The sequence below is a fragment of the Chenopodium quinoa genome, unplaced genomic scaffold (assembly GCF_001683475.1).
Source record: "Chenopodium quinoa cultivar QQ74 unplaced genomic scaffold, ASM168347v1, whole genome shotgun sequence".
Taxonomy (NCBI): domain Eukaryota; kingdom Viridiplantae; phylum Streptophyta; class Magnoliopsida; order Caryophyllales; family Amaranthaceae; genus Chenopodium; species Chenopodium quinoa.
The window spans coordinates 7261906-7275713 of record NW_018742914.1 but is presented as its reverse complement, the minus strand read 5'-3'; the positions used below and the strand labels follow the sequence as shown (position 1 = coordinate 7275713).

The 13808-nt window shown below is 33.6% G+C and overlaps 2 protein-coding genes across 3 annotated transcripts; one reads left to right on the top strand and one right to left on the bottom strand.

The window, feature by feature from the left end:
- Positions 1 to 781: 781 nt before the first annotated feature.
- Positions 782 to 4722, top strand: LOC110728097. Of its 2 annotated transcripts, XM_021907734.1 has the most exons (5): positions 782 to 1626; positions 2669 to 2730; positions 2861 to 2965; positions 4036 to 4192; positions 4480 to 4722. In XM_021907734.1, the coding sequence occupies exons 1-4, from the start codon at positions 1398 to 1400 to the stop codon at positions 4165 to 4167; spliced, it is 528 nt and encodes a 175-aa protein (XP_021763426.1). In that variant the 5' UTR covers positions 782 to 1397; the 3' UTR covers positions 4168 to 4192; positions 4480 to 4722. The 2 variants fall into 2 exon arrangements, with proteins under 2 accessions (XP_021763426.1, XP_021763425.1); XM_021907733.1 differs by lacking the exon at positions 4480 to 4722 and having other exon boundaries at positions 783 to 1626; positions 4036 to 4412.
- Positions 4723 to 4789: 67 nt separating this feature from the next.
- Positions 4790 to 7905, bottom strand: LOC110728096 (alcohol dehydrogenase 1-like). The gene is made up of 10 exons (XM_021907732.1): positions 7738 to 7905; positions 7520 to 7656; positions 7352 to 7404; positions 6731 to 7056; positions 6553 to 6635; positions 6335 to 6410; positions 6007 to 6068; positions 5829 to 5924; positions 5548 to 5709; positions 4790 to 5063 (listed from the first exon to the last, which is right to left on the bottom strand). The coding sequence occupies exons 1-10, from the start codon at positions 7772 to 7774 to the stop codon at positions 4947 to 4949; spliced, it is 1149 nt and encodes a 382-aa protein (XP_021763424.1). The 5' UTR covers positions 7775 to 7905; the 3' UTR covers positions 4790 to 4946.
- Positions 7906 to 13808: the final 5903 nt, after the last annotated feature.

Below are 13808 nucleotides of genomic sequence, written 5' to 3'. Positions count from 1 at the left end.
TTCCCCTCTAAAAGAAACATTATTTTAGTACCCTCGCTCCCGAACTCATTTCTGGTTTATAAACCAATTTGGGCATGGGTAAACTTATTATTTGTGCTAATTATTCCATGAACTCCACATGGAAGAAAGGCATGAACGAGGTTTATGAGTTTTTCCTAAAACTCATTGGCGACTCCTACTTGTTTATTACAAAAAAGTGTAATGATAGAATCAATTCTAATTCAAGGTCTCCTAAACAGACAGGAATTCAAATCCTACTACACCCTAACAAGTGTAAAGTCCTAGGCTTTTAAGTGGCCAAGGGAATTTAAGGAGGGTGCCCCTTACGATGGGATCACCCTCCTTACATATAGTAGATGAAAATTTGTGAGAATTGCGGATTAAATATAGTTATGTATTTTTATTTGTAGGAAGCTTTGAGCTAAGTGATTTCTAACGAGTATGGCCGAGTTTAGGCAATATTCAATGTACATATGTGCACAAAAATATTTGTGTATGCGTGGTATCATGTTAGGATTATGAATTATGATTGATGTGATGAATTAGTAGCATGTTTGGTTGATTAATTATATGCTTGGAATTGATGTTGGTTGAATATGAATTATTATGCAAGCATGTGAATATGATATTTGAAGCATGCATGATACAAGTTGAATACATGTGGATCATGAAAGTATGTTTTATTTTCAAGTATCAAGGAAGCATGAAATTAATAAGCAAGACTTATGTATCTTTAAAAGAGCTATAATTAGAATTATTGAGCATAATGTATGTGGGTTTTGGTATGGGTGTGGGTTGGGGTTTCGGCGATCCGGCGACGGGTTTGGTTGAGTTTGGCAACGGTTTTGGCTGAGTTTGGCGACGGTGGTGGTGACGCTGTTGTGGTAGGTGGTGGTGGTGTGATGTTGTTGTGATTCGGTGACGGTGGTGGTTGGGGCGCGCGATGGAGTTTATAGAGGTATAGGGCTGGTTTGGCTATGGAGTTTACCTTTGGCTTGGTTGGGCTTGCGACAATGGGGTCGCCCGACCGGCGGTGGTGTGTAGGGAAGCTGGCGGTGATGTTGGTGGATGGGTTAAGGTGTAGGAATTTTTTTAAATTTTAATTTTATAAGCCAATAAACAACTCATACGTGTTCATGGCAGGTCCCACTAAACGGATTAAGTGATGGTGAAATCTATTTTTTTTTTTTTTTTGGTGGTGGTGGCGTTATAATCTAACTTGTGACTTTTTTGCGGTGTTATTTTGCAAAACATTTATATTTTGAATTATATTTTTATTAACAAATTAATAATAATAAAATGAATAAAAATGCCAAAGTGTCGAGAAAAAAAAAGGAAAACTAAAAAACAACAATTGTAAAACAAGAAGCAGAAGTTGAAAGGACAAAGGAGTGACGATGGCCGCTTCTTGTTCAAGTATTGTTTATGGCGTTCAACCCATCTCACCTCGAACCCGCTTCAAAACCCCAAATCTTTCAAATTCCCCTTTTCAATCTCTTTCCTCCAGTTTTAGTTTTGATTCTTCTTCTAAATTTCTGCTGCCAAAGCTCCAAATTAGCGGCCTAAGAAGGCGGAATTCTAATTCTGTGCCCATCATCTTCAATGCTCAATCCAAAGTCTTCCAAGGTTGATTTTTTTTGCTTTAATTCCCTTCTTTTGTTTGATGGGTAGCTAATAATTCATTATTAGATAAATAAATTTCTTTTTTTTTTGGTTAATTTTGCTAATTCTATATGTGATTCATAGTTTATGACTCTATACTATTGTTCTTGTGATGGGTTTGTTCAATGATTCTGCTCTATTTTGTTAAAAGGTCATTTCTTTATAATCAGATTTTGAATAATGTTATACCATTTTGACAAAAATAGCAATTTGAATGGATAACAATTCAGATATATTATAATGATATGGATGTATTTCAACTTTAAAGTATTGGACATGCCTTAGTTTTTGTATGAATTTGGGTTAATTTGAGGTTTCCTAATTTATATTTGTGACAACGGACCATTTCATGAGCTTTGGTTTGTGTCCAATGGTGGCTCCAGGTTAAGGCCAGTAATGCTCATGATTTAGGCAACAATTTGATAAGTAATTCATTCATGAAATGTATTCTTCGATTTTCAGCTTTAAATGATGTATGTTAGAGTAGTCTCAATGACTTAGGTTTGAAAACAGCTGAATTCGTGGATTTTATTTATTTCGAGGTTGGAGAACTGATAATGCTCTCAATTTGTAGTTTTGCCCATGAGTAAGTATGACAGTTTTGTAATTGAGGTCCAACCAATCTTGATACCAATTGTACTATGAAATGCAAATTGTGAACTACCTCAGACAAACCTTTTTCTCCTTTGATTAACGACGTTGCATAGAAGCATCAAAATGTTGATTTGGTCTCCGAAAGTTCTCTTCTAATCAATTTATCAGAATGGATGAATATCTCAATTTCCTTTTGTGTAAATTGAAATCATGCAATTAATGGCAGAAGACTAGAACAGAAAATACAAAAGCTGAATGCATATGCTAAAACAACTCGTTTTCATGAGCTGAATACGATGTAGATTTGTTTTGCTTGTATTCACCTTTTTCATTCTGCTTAGTCTGTCACAATTGAATATGAGTTCAGTTCCCATGTTTGTGACTCTATTGACATCTATCTGATTTGAAGCAGCCATTCAGACAGTTTTTAAAGTTGGCAAAGATGGAGTTGAGGCAGGAACCAATCTTGTGCCAGTAAGATACTCTTGTCAATGATGATTAAATTTATTCTCATTGCAGCTATGTCGTTTTAACCTCTCATCTAATTTCTTTTTGATGTGATTAAGGCTTTGATTGATTGATCTAATTTCTTTTTGATTGTCAGGATGCTGTTCCAAGGCCAGTTGCAAGACTGTCTGTAACTGTAGTTGCTGCTGCTGTTTCTCTTTTTGTGCTTCGGTCGTTCGTGTCTACAGTTTTCTTCGCATTGGTACGTTTGTGGTATCTGTTTCCTGTTGAATCATATACATAGTAGCTTATAACTGTTTTCTCTTTGCGTCCCTGGTGTTTGCTTAAGTTTACCAATAGGCACTATCCAGCATTTATGATCATGCATAGTTCATGTGGCAGCATAGGATAATCTTCCTCTGCTTAAATTGTACTCTGCATTTTAGATGTAATCATCTGTTTTAAGCACAGAAAGTTTAGCTTCGTGAAGAAGTATGTTGCTAGGTTGATTGGTGCATTGTTCTGAAAGTTTTCTGCCTCTGACAAAGCTTATTTTTAGCACAATCCTAGTGATGTATTGCACTGGAATAATAGCAGATGAATATTGTATTCATTCATTTACAATATAATATGCTGAAGATTGCCTAGAAGGTTTTGTCAATGTCAGTAGAAGTTAAAATTTAATGATGAACTGATGTATATAGACTAGCGGATAACTTGAGGGCACCTATCCAAACTGTACGGTTCTTTATTGATGAAGCTTGGGGTATACTTTATTATCACAAAATATTAAATCTAGATCTATGCAGTCATAGATATCTTGGACTTGGAATGTTTTGAATTGAGTTTGGATTCAATCTTTCCAAACAATAGTATTCCGTGTTGAAACTGTTTCATATTGGATTTAGACCTGTGATTCTGTGAAAGTATAATCCCCTCTGTCCAACTAGCATCCCTGTTTGAAACTTGAAAGTCAAGTGCTGCTCCTTGCATATTATCTATGACTACTTTTTCTGTAGTACACTAGTATGTGAAGGTCACAATTTTAATTGAGTAAGATGTGACAAACTGAAAGGGTTTTTAATTTCTTAACTTTTGAATTCTAGTGTAGTATTTGACTTACTTTTGGATCTCTTTCTCCTTCCTTAAACATAACTATAAACATCTTTGTGTGCGTTCATGTGTTGAGTGGGGAGGGGTTATGTATACAGTATATGATTTCTGGGTAATATTCCTATTCTATGTAGATGATTAATGTCTCATAATCTCTGTGATTGTGGCTGAAGATCTTTGACCATCACCTAACTTGTAATCTAATCAACTGCAAAACAGGGTTTCATGGGCTTTGTGTATTTCATTTATCTTGCCTTCAACAAGGACAAAGGACCTAGAGTGGACGACAAGCCTGGTTCAACAGACGAAGCTATAGAAGAAGCTAAGAAGATCATGGATAAATACAAATAGGCTGCAAGCTTGACAGTACTTACGTGTATTCTGCTATCAATTTTTCAAACGTATATATGTAGTTTGTTTGAATGTTGCAACTTTTATAGAAATTAAATTCGCACGAATATGTGGATCCAAAATGTCTAGTGGAAGCATGAAAAATGACTATGAGAATCCAACCATAGGGTAAATTCTTGATAATTTTTAGAATGGTGTATCACCAATCATTTTGTGGGTATCACACTTGAATGAAATTTCTTTGAGCTTTTGTTTTCATTTTTCTTGAGGAACTGATACTTTAAGCTTTTTGGCAAAAAAAAATTCCTGCAGAAGCTGTGTTTTCTAGTCTGGAGTCTGGACCAATCTGAAGATGATCAAGTATTTCATTGAAGTATTGTTTTATTCGTGACTTGTGGCAGTCTCATGAACCAGAGCTCCATTATCCCAATTCGTTAGGTTTCGTGGTGATTATGGGCTTGGTCTTTGCCCAGGTACGCTTCTAGGTTGATATTATATAAATCAGGGATATGATGTAGAGTGACTGTAGAATGTTTGGATTTCCATGTCAGGTGATTGTGACTGCTACTGTAGTTCCTAGTAAATTTGCATTGTTTTATGGTAAACAGAGGCATATATATCATGTCTCAATGCCATGTACAAATTCAATCAACTGGTGAGTTTGAATAGCATATTTGTTCACTTGGTTTGACATTATTACAAAAATAAGTGAATGCAATTTTCTGAATTCTGCAAGAAAATTTGAATTATACCCTTATAGACCAGATAATGTTTGCTGTTTACTCTTCCATGCTTATGATACAGCGCAAGCCTTCCCCTTTTTGCATTAACTCGAAAGCCTTGTTGATTTCTGAGAAGGATACTCTATGAGTTATGAATTTATCCAAGTCCAGCTCCTGTAAGTTACCAGAAAAAAACAGTTTAGATTAGAGATGCTGGTTATTCCTATTCCTCTCACCCACCTTTACCCCTTTTCCCCATTTGATAGATTTTTTTTCAAATCATTGTGTTTGAATTCTAATTGCTGGCAAACTTTTATCTGATTTGATAACCTGTTCAACCAAACTTGTAACCTGAAACTCTCTGAAACGATTACTCAATAATGATCTGATCCAAAAGCGACCCAAAATTTGATCTTTACTGATTACTGAATTGGAGTTGATCCAACCAAACTGACATAATAAGTGGGTCTATTTGTTATAATAAATGGCTATCCTTTGTTCTTAGGTGTAACTCAAGGGGATACTTTGCTCATTGGAAGCTTTCTTAGTGAGCTAAAAACAGACAAATGAGCAAAAATAATAATTTAAAAATATACGAGGGTATATGATAGAGGCTCTTGCATTAGTTAAGCAAAATTGATATCCAAGAACATTTTACCTGATTCATGTACATATCAACAACAGATGGGAGATCTGACTTGGGCTTGTAGTTGCCAAAGAAAGTCCCTTTGAGAGTTCTCTCATTAAGCAAATTAATAGGTTTAGTCATAAAAACAGCATCCCTGCTAGGAACTCCACAAAGCACAGCCACTCCCCATCCCTGTACAGTCAGTCCCAAAAAAAATACAGAATTTATTGAAAGCTCTGATCTGAATCAAAATTCATGTCAAAATCAATTACTTTGTATGTCTGAGTAAAAAAAAGGACCAAAACTCTTACATCATGAACACACTCAAATGCAGATATCATAACATCCACGTTTCCTGTGCACTCTATACTTCTGTCGACTCCTCCGTCTGTCATCTCCTTGATAACCTGTTAAAGGAAATGGGTTCTTCAGAGCTGCACAGCAGCCATCTGAATCTTTTGAAATTGGGATTTAGAGATTAAACTTTACCTCTTGAATTGGTCTGTCATGATCTTTTGGATTCACAAAGTCTGTGACACCAAATTTCTTGGCTAAAAAGAAGAAAGATACAAATTATACAATACATTAGTCCAGCTATTGAATTGTACCTTGCCAATACAACACTTTCATACCCTCCATGCTGGTGTGGCTCATAAGGACTTCAGATCTTGTTTCAAACCTCTCTCTTTATTTTTTTGCTCTCCATTTTTCATTTCATAATTCTAGATTTAACAGATATTAAGTACTGTTAATCCAATTATTTCTTTGCCAACACATTGGTACGAAAGCTTGGGAATGGATGGAGTAATATCTATACCTTCCTCAAATTTGCTAGGATTTCGACCAATTCCTATTATTCTTGATGCACCAGCAATTCTGGCACCTTCAGCAGCCTTGGTAATATAGAGTTGAATATAAGTTACAATTTACAAATATGTAAAGTGCATCATATTACATACTTTCCCTACCTGCAGTATATGTGTGAGCTAATATAATAAATATTCTACCACTCTTACAACACTGCCTTAAACTTACAGCAAGTCCAACAGCTCCAAGTCCGAACACAGCAACAGTAGAGCCCTTCTTCGGTTTTGCCACATTCAAAGTCGCACCCAAACCTTGAATTGAGATCAGAACAACAATAATTATAATAAGCTTTAAATCACAATTTTTTGGTGAAAATGGGAAAAGACTGAAATTTATGATAGGAAACCTGTTGAGACACCACAGCTGAGAATGCAGGCTTTATCTAAGGGTGCCAATGGGTTAATCTTAACAAGACAACCAGAATGAACTACTGTATATTCACTGAAAGTAGAAGTTCCAATGAAATGGTTAATGGGATTTCCATTGAGAGAAAACCGGGATTTCCCATCGTTTAGCATCACTCCTCGAATAGGGTTCATCCTTAACAAATCACACATGTTGCTTTCCTCAGATTTGCAGTGACGACATTCCCCGCATTCTCCAGTAAAAACTGGAAGAACATGATCGCCTACTTGGAAATCAGTCACTCCCTCACCTATGCTTTCAACAATTCTGTCAAAATTTAAACAGAAGCTTATCGGATACTCTGCATATCTTTTCACTCATTATAGCTGGAAAGTAAGTGAACTTGACTTGAGATTTAAATGAGCTAGGTCAATTACTCCATAGCTTGGCTCAAATAAGATCATGAACAGGCTTGGATTTGTAGATTAAATGGAGTTCTAGTTATAAACCGTAAGTAATAACACAAACTATCAATATTATACGAGTTGGTAAACCAAGATGAGCTATCCCTAGCTCTAGCTCGGCTTTTTTATCAACTCTAGTTGAGAATATATGAGCATACCCAGCTGCTTCATGACCGAAAATGCGAGGAAACAATTGTGTAGCAGTACTGCCCTGCAGAATAGAGGGAATACTTGGAGTTTTCAGTTCTTGAAAAACATAGTTCAGAACCTCAAGGGCTACAAACTAGTATGGAAAGAAAGCAGAATGCTAGGTAAATAAGATATACCTTAGCTTCCCAAAAGTAAAAGTCAGTACGGCAAAGAGTAGTGTACTTGATCTTAACTCTGACTTCCAAGGTCTGTGGTGGAGCAACCTCTACTTGCTCTATCACCAATGGCTTCCCGGCCTCCCATGCTACAGCAGCTATACAACAAACCAATAATAATAAATCAACAAAGTGAAGATGAGATTTTGTAGTTAACACGACGAGTCTCAGATTCATACCTTTGCAGGGTATCACAAGGCCAGCAGTACTAGACATTGGTAATGTTCAGATCAATCAGATGAGTTCTCACTTCTCTGTAAAACAAGTTTTCCGAACTTTATATTAGAATCAATTTCATAATACAAATTATAGGTTAGAGATGAGTATGATGAAGACAAACATGATAAATGAAGTAGAGATACATAGATAAAACAAGGTTTGGACCAAGATTAGAAAGTGGGTGGACCACTAAATGTACTATAACTTGATAATGAGCTATTTATTTCCCTACAAAATTTGTTGCATTAGTAAAAAGAAGTTTGAACTTGTTCTCATCAGTTGACTCCATGTGTATGTTTTCTTCCTCTTTCTTTGCAAGGACAAGTTATTGGGATCATGACTTGGCTCTAAGTTTGAAACTTCACCACACAACTTAACTCCACATTATCAACAACTAACCATGTTGATAACCAAAACTAAAGAGAAATGGAAATTTATAGTGAAACTCGTATTACATACTCCCTTTATCTGGAACTAGTTGTCACATTGTTTCAACCTGTTAAAATTATTAATATGACTATTTTTCAAAAATATCCTTAAATCACTCGGCTTAAGTAATGGTATTAGGAAATTCAATCATAATCTGTAAAAAAAAATTTAAGGGAAAGAGAAAGGTATACAAGTGCACAACATATGTACCTAAGCCACTAGATCATCAAATCTTCTTCTCAAGGCACTAATCTTCCAAGTCGATAATGCTATGCAACTCTTGATAATTAAGCATGTAACTGAATTATTTAAAGCTTTATTGGTTTAAGAGAAGACATCCTACCATTGAGATGATAAAATTATGACAATACAAGCCTGATCTATCGGCTACATTCCCTTGTTAGTACGGGAAGTACATGATCTGATGTATCGGTTGCAGTTCATATACACCATTTAACTACACTCTCCAGCCGACAAACCTACAGAAGCGAAATGCAAATTTATAACATTTGGGCAGATAAATAAATAAGTAAAATAACTCGACCAGTTTGTTTGAGTATAAACCTATTCTCAGGCCTCAACCTTCAGCTTCAGCTTAAGCTTTTGTTTGAGTTGGACCGCTAACAAGTGGTATTTTCTTGTGTTACTTTTCAGCAAGCATCCATATGGAACAAGTAATAATGTAATATAGGATTCACATACAGTAAATAAGCCCACTTTGTTTCTATTTTGTATTCAAATCAAGTTGATTTGTGATTTTGAGTTTAATTCATTTAAGTGTATAATTGTTCATATTTTACCTACTTTATTAAATTTAGTTAAGTTATTTTTTGTGAGTAATTCATTATTGTTAGAGGTGGTAAGCCCAAAAGGCCAAGGTTGGTTTGGGGTTGTGAAGGAACAAAATAGACAAGCAGGAAAGGATTCACTGCTCTAGGCCCAGAGAATCAGAGATGTGGTTTTCTTACAAATAAATATCTTGCTTGTTTGTTACTAAACCTATAGGTTAATAATCTTATTCAATGAAACAAGGATAGGCAAGAGAAACAAGCTCGCTAACAGAACCCAAGTTAATTGAGGTTTCATCTTAAAACTAATTGGCATCGGGAGAAATAGCCTATCTGGGTGATAAAGTAAAAGCTCTTTACTTTATCTTTTAATTTAGGATACGTGATACATTTACACTTGCACTTAACAATCTTTTCCTCAACTGTGAGTCCATATGCAATCCCCTTGAAAATTGTTTTATGAATATCAACTAAAAAATCAAAAAGACGCTTCTACAGATAATTATACAAATTGTTTATTGTTGGAAGCTAGTCATATCTTATATTAATCTTTATATACAATGTAATGCAACATATCATAAGTTACTAGATAACCTACTGTACTATTTCATCATTAGTGAACCACGCAAAATCTATACGGAGTATTATTTTTTGTGAATAATTCTTGCATCTGTTATAACTCTTTTGGCTTTATAAGTCTCATAAACACATAATCTTAACAGAGATGTGGTTTTCTTTCAATTAAATATCTTGCTTGGTTGTTACTAAACCTCTAGGTTAATAATCTTATTTAATGAAACAAGGATAGACAAGAGAAACAAGCTCGCTACCAGAGCCCAAGTTAAGTGAGGTTTCATCTTAAAACTAATTGGCATCGGGAGAAGTAGCCTATTTGGGTGATAAAGTAAAAGCTCTTTACTTTATCTTTCAATTTAGGATACATGATACACTTACACTTACACTTAACCATCTTTCCCTCAAGTGTGAATCTATATGCACTCCCCCTTGTAAATTGTTTTATGAAATTTGACTAAAAAATCAAAATGATGCTTCTACAGACTACTATACAAACTGTTAATTGTTAGAAGCTAATCATATTTAATTCTAATCTTTATATACAATGTAATGCAACAGATCATAAGTTACTAGAAAAATTAGTTTTAACCATACATCACACATGGATAACCTAGTGTATATCTCATAGTGAACCACGTAAAATCTATACGGAGTATTATTTTTTTGTTGATTTTGTAATAATTCTTGCAGCTGTTAAAACTCTTGTCTTTAAGTCTCATAACCACAAAATCTTAACAAAGTATTCCCTCTTAGATTAGCTAGTGGGTAGCTTTTAACTTCTCTATAATTTTATAAAAATACATATTCTAAGTTTATCATACTGTTAATATGAAAGAGAAAGGACAATGAAAACACACGAGTAAAATAGTTAACGACAATGGTTGTACTAAGACTTAACTTTAGTGTTTTGACATGGTCCAGCTTTTGTGTTAGCACGCTAAATATAGTATTTTTTTCACCTGTTAAAATCATTATTTGTTTTTGGCACTAAAGAACTTTTCATTATTAAAGCTTAATCACTAACAAATCTTACAAATAAAGAATTAAAGATGCTCTAACAATTTGTGTTTTTACTTTTTCAAAAATTTCATGTTCATGCCTTCTACTATCAGACTTTGTTTATTTTGTCGTTAGGAGATGGGACTTTTTACTTCAACTTGTCTACTAGCCCTATAACAAAGGTTACATAAAAATTGACCATGGTGTGACAAGGATTAAAGCCCGCATATCCTTTGCTTTGCTTTTTGTAATTTGAAAATTTTACTTAGGCTCTGTTTGATTCAACTTAATTTTGCTGAATTGAAATTATTTTTACTGAACTGAACTTATTTTTACTGAACTGAACTTAATTTTCCTGAATTGAAATTATTTTTACTGAACTTAAATTATTTTTACTGAAATGAAATTATTTTTTACTAATTTTCTATTATAATTCTTCTTTAAGAAAACTGGATTTTACTGAACTGAACTTATTTTTACTGAACTGAAATTATTTTTACTGAACTGAAATTAATTTTACTGAACTGAACTTATTTTTACTGAACTGAAATTATTTTTACTTAATATTATTTTTTAAGGTGAAAAGAACAGGGCCTTATTAGATAAATTATTTACTCAAAAGACTTTTTTAGTATATTTTAAGGGTCTGTTCTCGTGATTGAAATGAGCTGACCTGAACAGAATTGAACTGAACTTATTAGAGCTGAAACGACAATTATTATTATTATTATTATTATTATTACTACTACTACTACTACTACTACTACTACTACTACTACTACTACTACTACTACTACTACTACTACTACTACTACTACTACTACTACTACTACTACTACTACTACTACTACTACTACTACTACTACTACTACTACTACTACTATTATTATTATTATTATTATTGTCGTTGTTGTAATATAAGCTTAAAAGTATGAAATTTGGCTTTTTTTTTCTTTTACACAATGAAATTTGGCTTTGTATCATTAGCAATATTATTAGACATAAACTGAACTGAACTGAATTGAAATTAATCTTATGAGAACCGGCCTTAATTGTCACTTGCGAAAAAGAAGTAGATCTAGGAATTAGAGGGATGGTTCTTGTGTGACGAGGGTTCGAACCTCATCCCCCTCCTATCAACCTCGAGGGGCTTTCTATGCACCTTATCCTAAAAAATGGGTGCTAATGAGACGAGATAACTTATAACTCAACTTTGTTAATTAGTAATCAATTTGAATGAGTTTAAGTACTCATTCTTTATAGAAGTAAAATAATCGGGTTTTAAATTCAAATAATTTATATGGCATAATAAGATAAATAATAAGGTAAATGAGAACATGGAGGAGAAAAAGTGATCAAAATTATCTTTAACTTTTTTCCACCTTGGATGACATACAAGAGAATAACAAAAGATAAGGTTATAATTTTATTTTTCATTCCTTTTTTGTTAAAATTGCAAATTAACCTAAAATATACTACTATGGCTTTTACACATCATTTTTATATCCTATATCCTTATCATACAATAATCACGCCTTATTTAATTTAATCACGTAAGTTTTCTTTAGGCTCTTCATCTATAACCTTATGAAGAAGGATAAGTTAAAGTCAAACTGCTAAAAGTCGACAAAAATAGCATTCTATGAGCTTAACATATACTTACTTACTTGAGCAAAGTCAATTTACATTACATAACATAACATTTCAACCTAAAAAGGTCTAGTAATTATGGTGCATGATTGGAGTGGCTTCTCTTTGTGAAAATAAGATACTCAACATAGCTAAAATGGTAGCATCATTATAGAAGCTATCCTTAAAAAAGATCACTTTTTAGCAAATGTCACAAAATCTTTAAGTAAAAAAATGTGTGAAATTAGACCCACAAACATGAAAGTGGAGCTCATTCCATGTGAATTTTGCCTGGATAATATTTTCCTATCATAAAATCTATCCCTTTAAAAGATATTCTTCATTTAATTTTAAATACTTAGACCAAAAAAACATTGGGAGCCCACATTTAGGAATACAACATCATTGAATGCATTACAAGATTATGGTTAATCATATCTTGTCTCTAATTGATCTCATCCAAGGGCTTAAATGTAATATCATTGCCACGTGTAGGGTCAATAATCATTGGAAACACCATTAGCAAACATGGTATCTTGGTTAAAACTTACTTTATGAAGAAGAGAGACAATCGTACATTGGGCATGTTGCAAAGTTGCGGTGGAGCTAAACGGCAATATGTTAAAGTTTTGGAAAACTCTATGCTTGTAATGGTGGGCGTGCATTTCTAATAGTGAACTCTTTGTATAATACTACTACTGTAGTATTTTTACTATTTGTTGTTGATTGTAACATTTGAGAAAGAGAAGCCTTTATTTCCAAGTAACGAAAATGATTCGGGTAGGCTATACTACCTATAAGCTCTAATAAGGATAAATCAAGTTGGGAACAGGATTCATAGTATTTGTATCGATAATTAAGTAATAATCTAAAAAAAAAAAAATAATAAAAAACTAACTATAGTTCGCCTCAAGTGTTGAAGAAGAGTAAAGAGTAATTCAAATCTCTTTCGAAATTAGCGAGAAATTGAGATAGATTAGACTCGTGAGAAAAAGTAAAGAGTAAGGGTCTGCTCACATTTACTGAATTGAGCTGAACTGAACTGAACTGATTAGAGCTGAACTGAACTGAACTGATTGGAGCTGAACTGAACTGAGTTGAAATGAATATTTTATGAGAGAGGAAAATTAAGAGCTGAACTGAACTGAAATTAAGTAAATGTGAACAGGGCCTAAATGTGGCACATAAATTAGGAAATCTCTCTTTCGACATCTAAACTATTTGTGTAATGATTAGAATATATCTTTTTTTTTCATTATATTAGTATTGTCCAATTTAAATATAAATTGAAGAAATTAAGTTTTCATCAAACAAGCAATAAGGAGTCTAGTTATTTGCTTTTGTAACTCGAGTGCTATTAGGCTATAACATATATACATTATGTCCTAGAAGGCTATAAGTCATAGATAGGAGCATTATCACAATTTACAAGGACTATCTATCACAATGTAATACCAATGATAAGATTCCAAATATGCACCCCATGTACTTGTATTTGGGTTGGTTTATTCGAGATTCTTGTGAATGCTTTCACTTGGCTTTTCATTAGGACATAAAATTAGTAAGAGCGTAAGACCAATAATCAACTATGAAGTACACATTAATGGGTT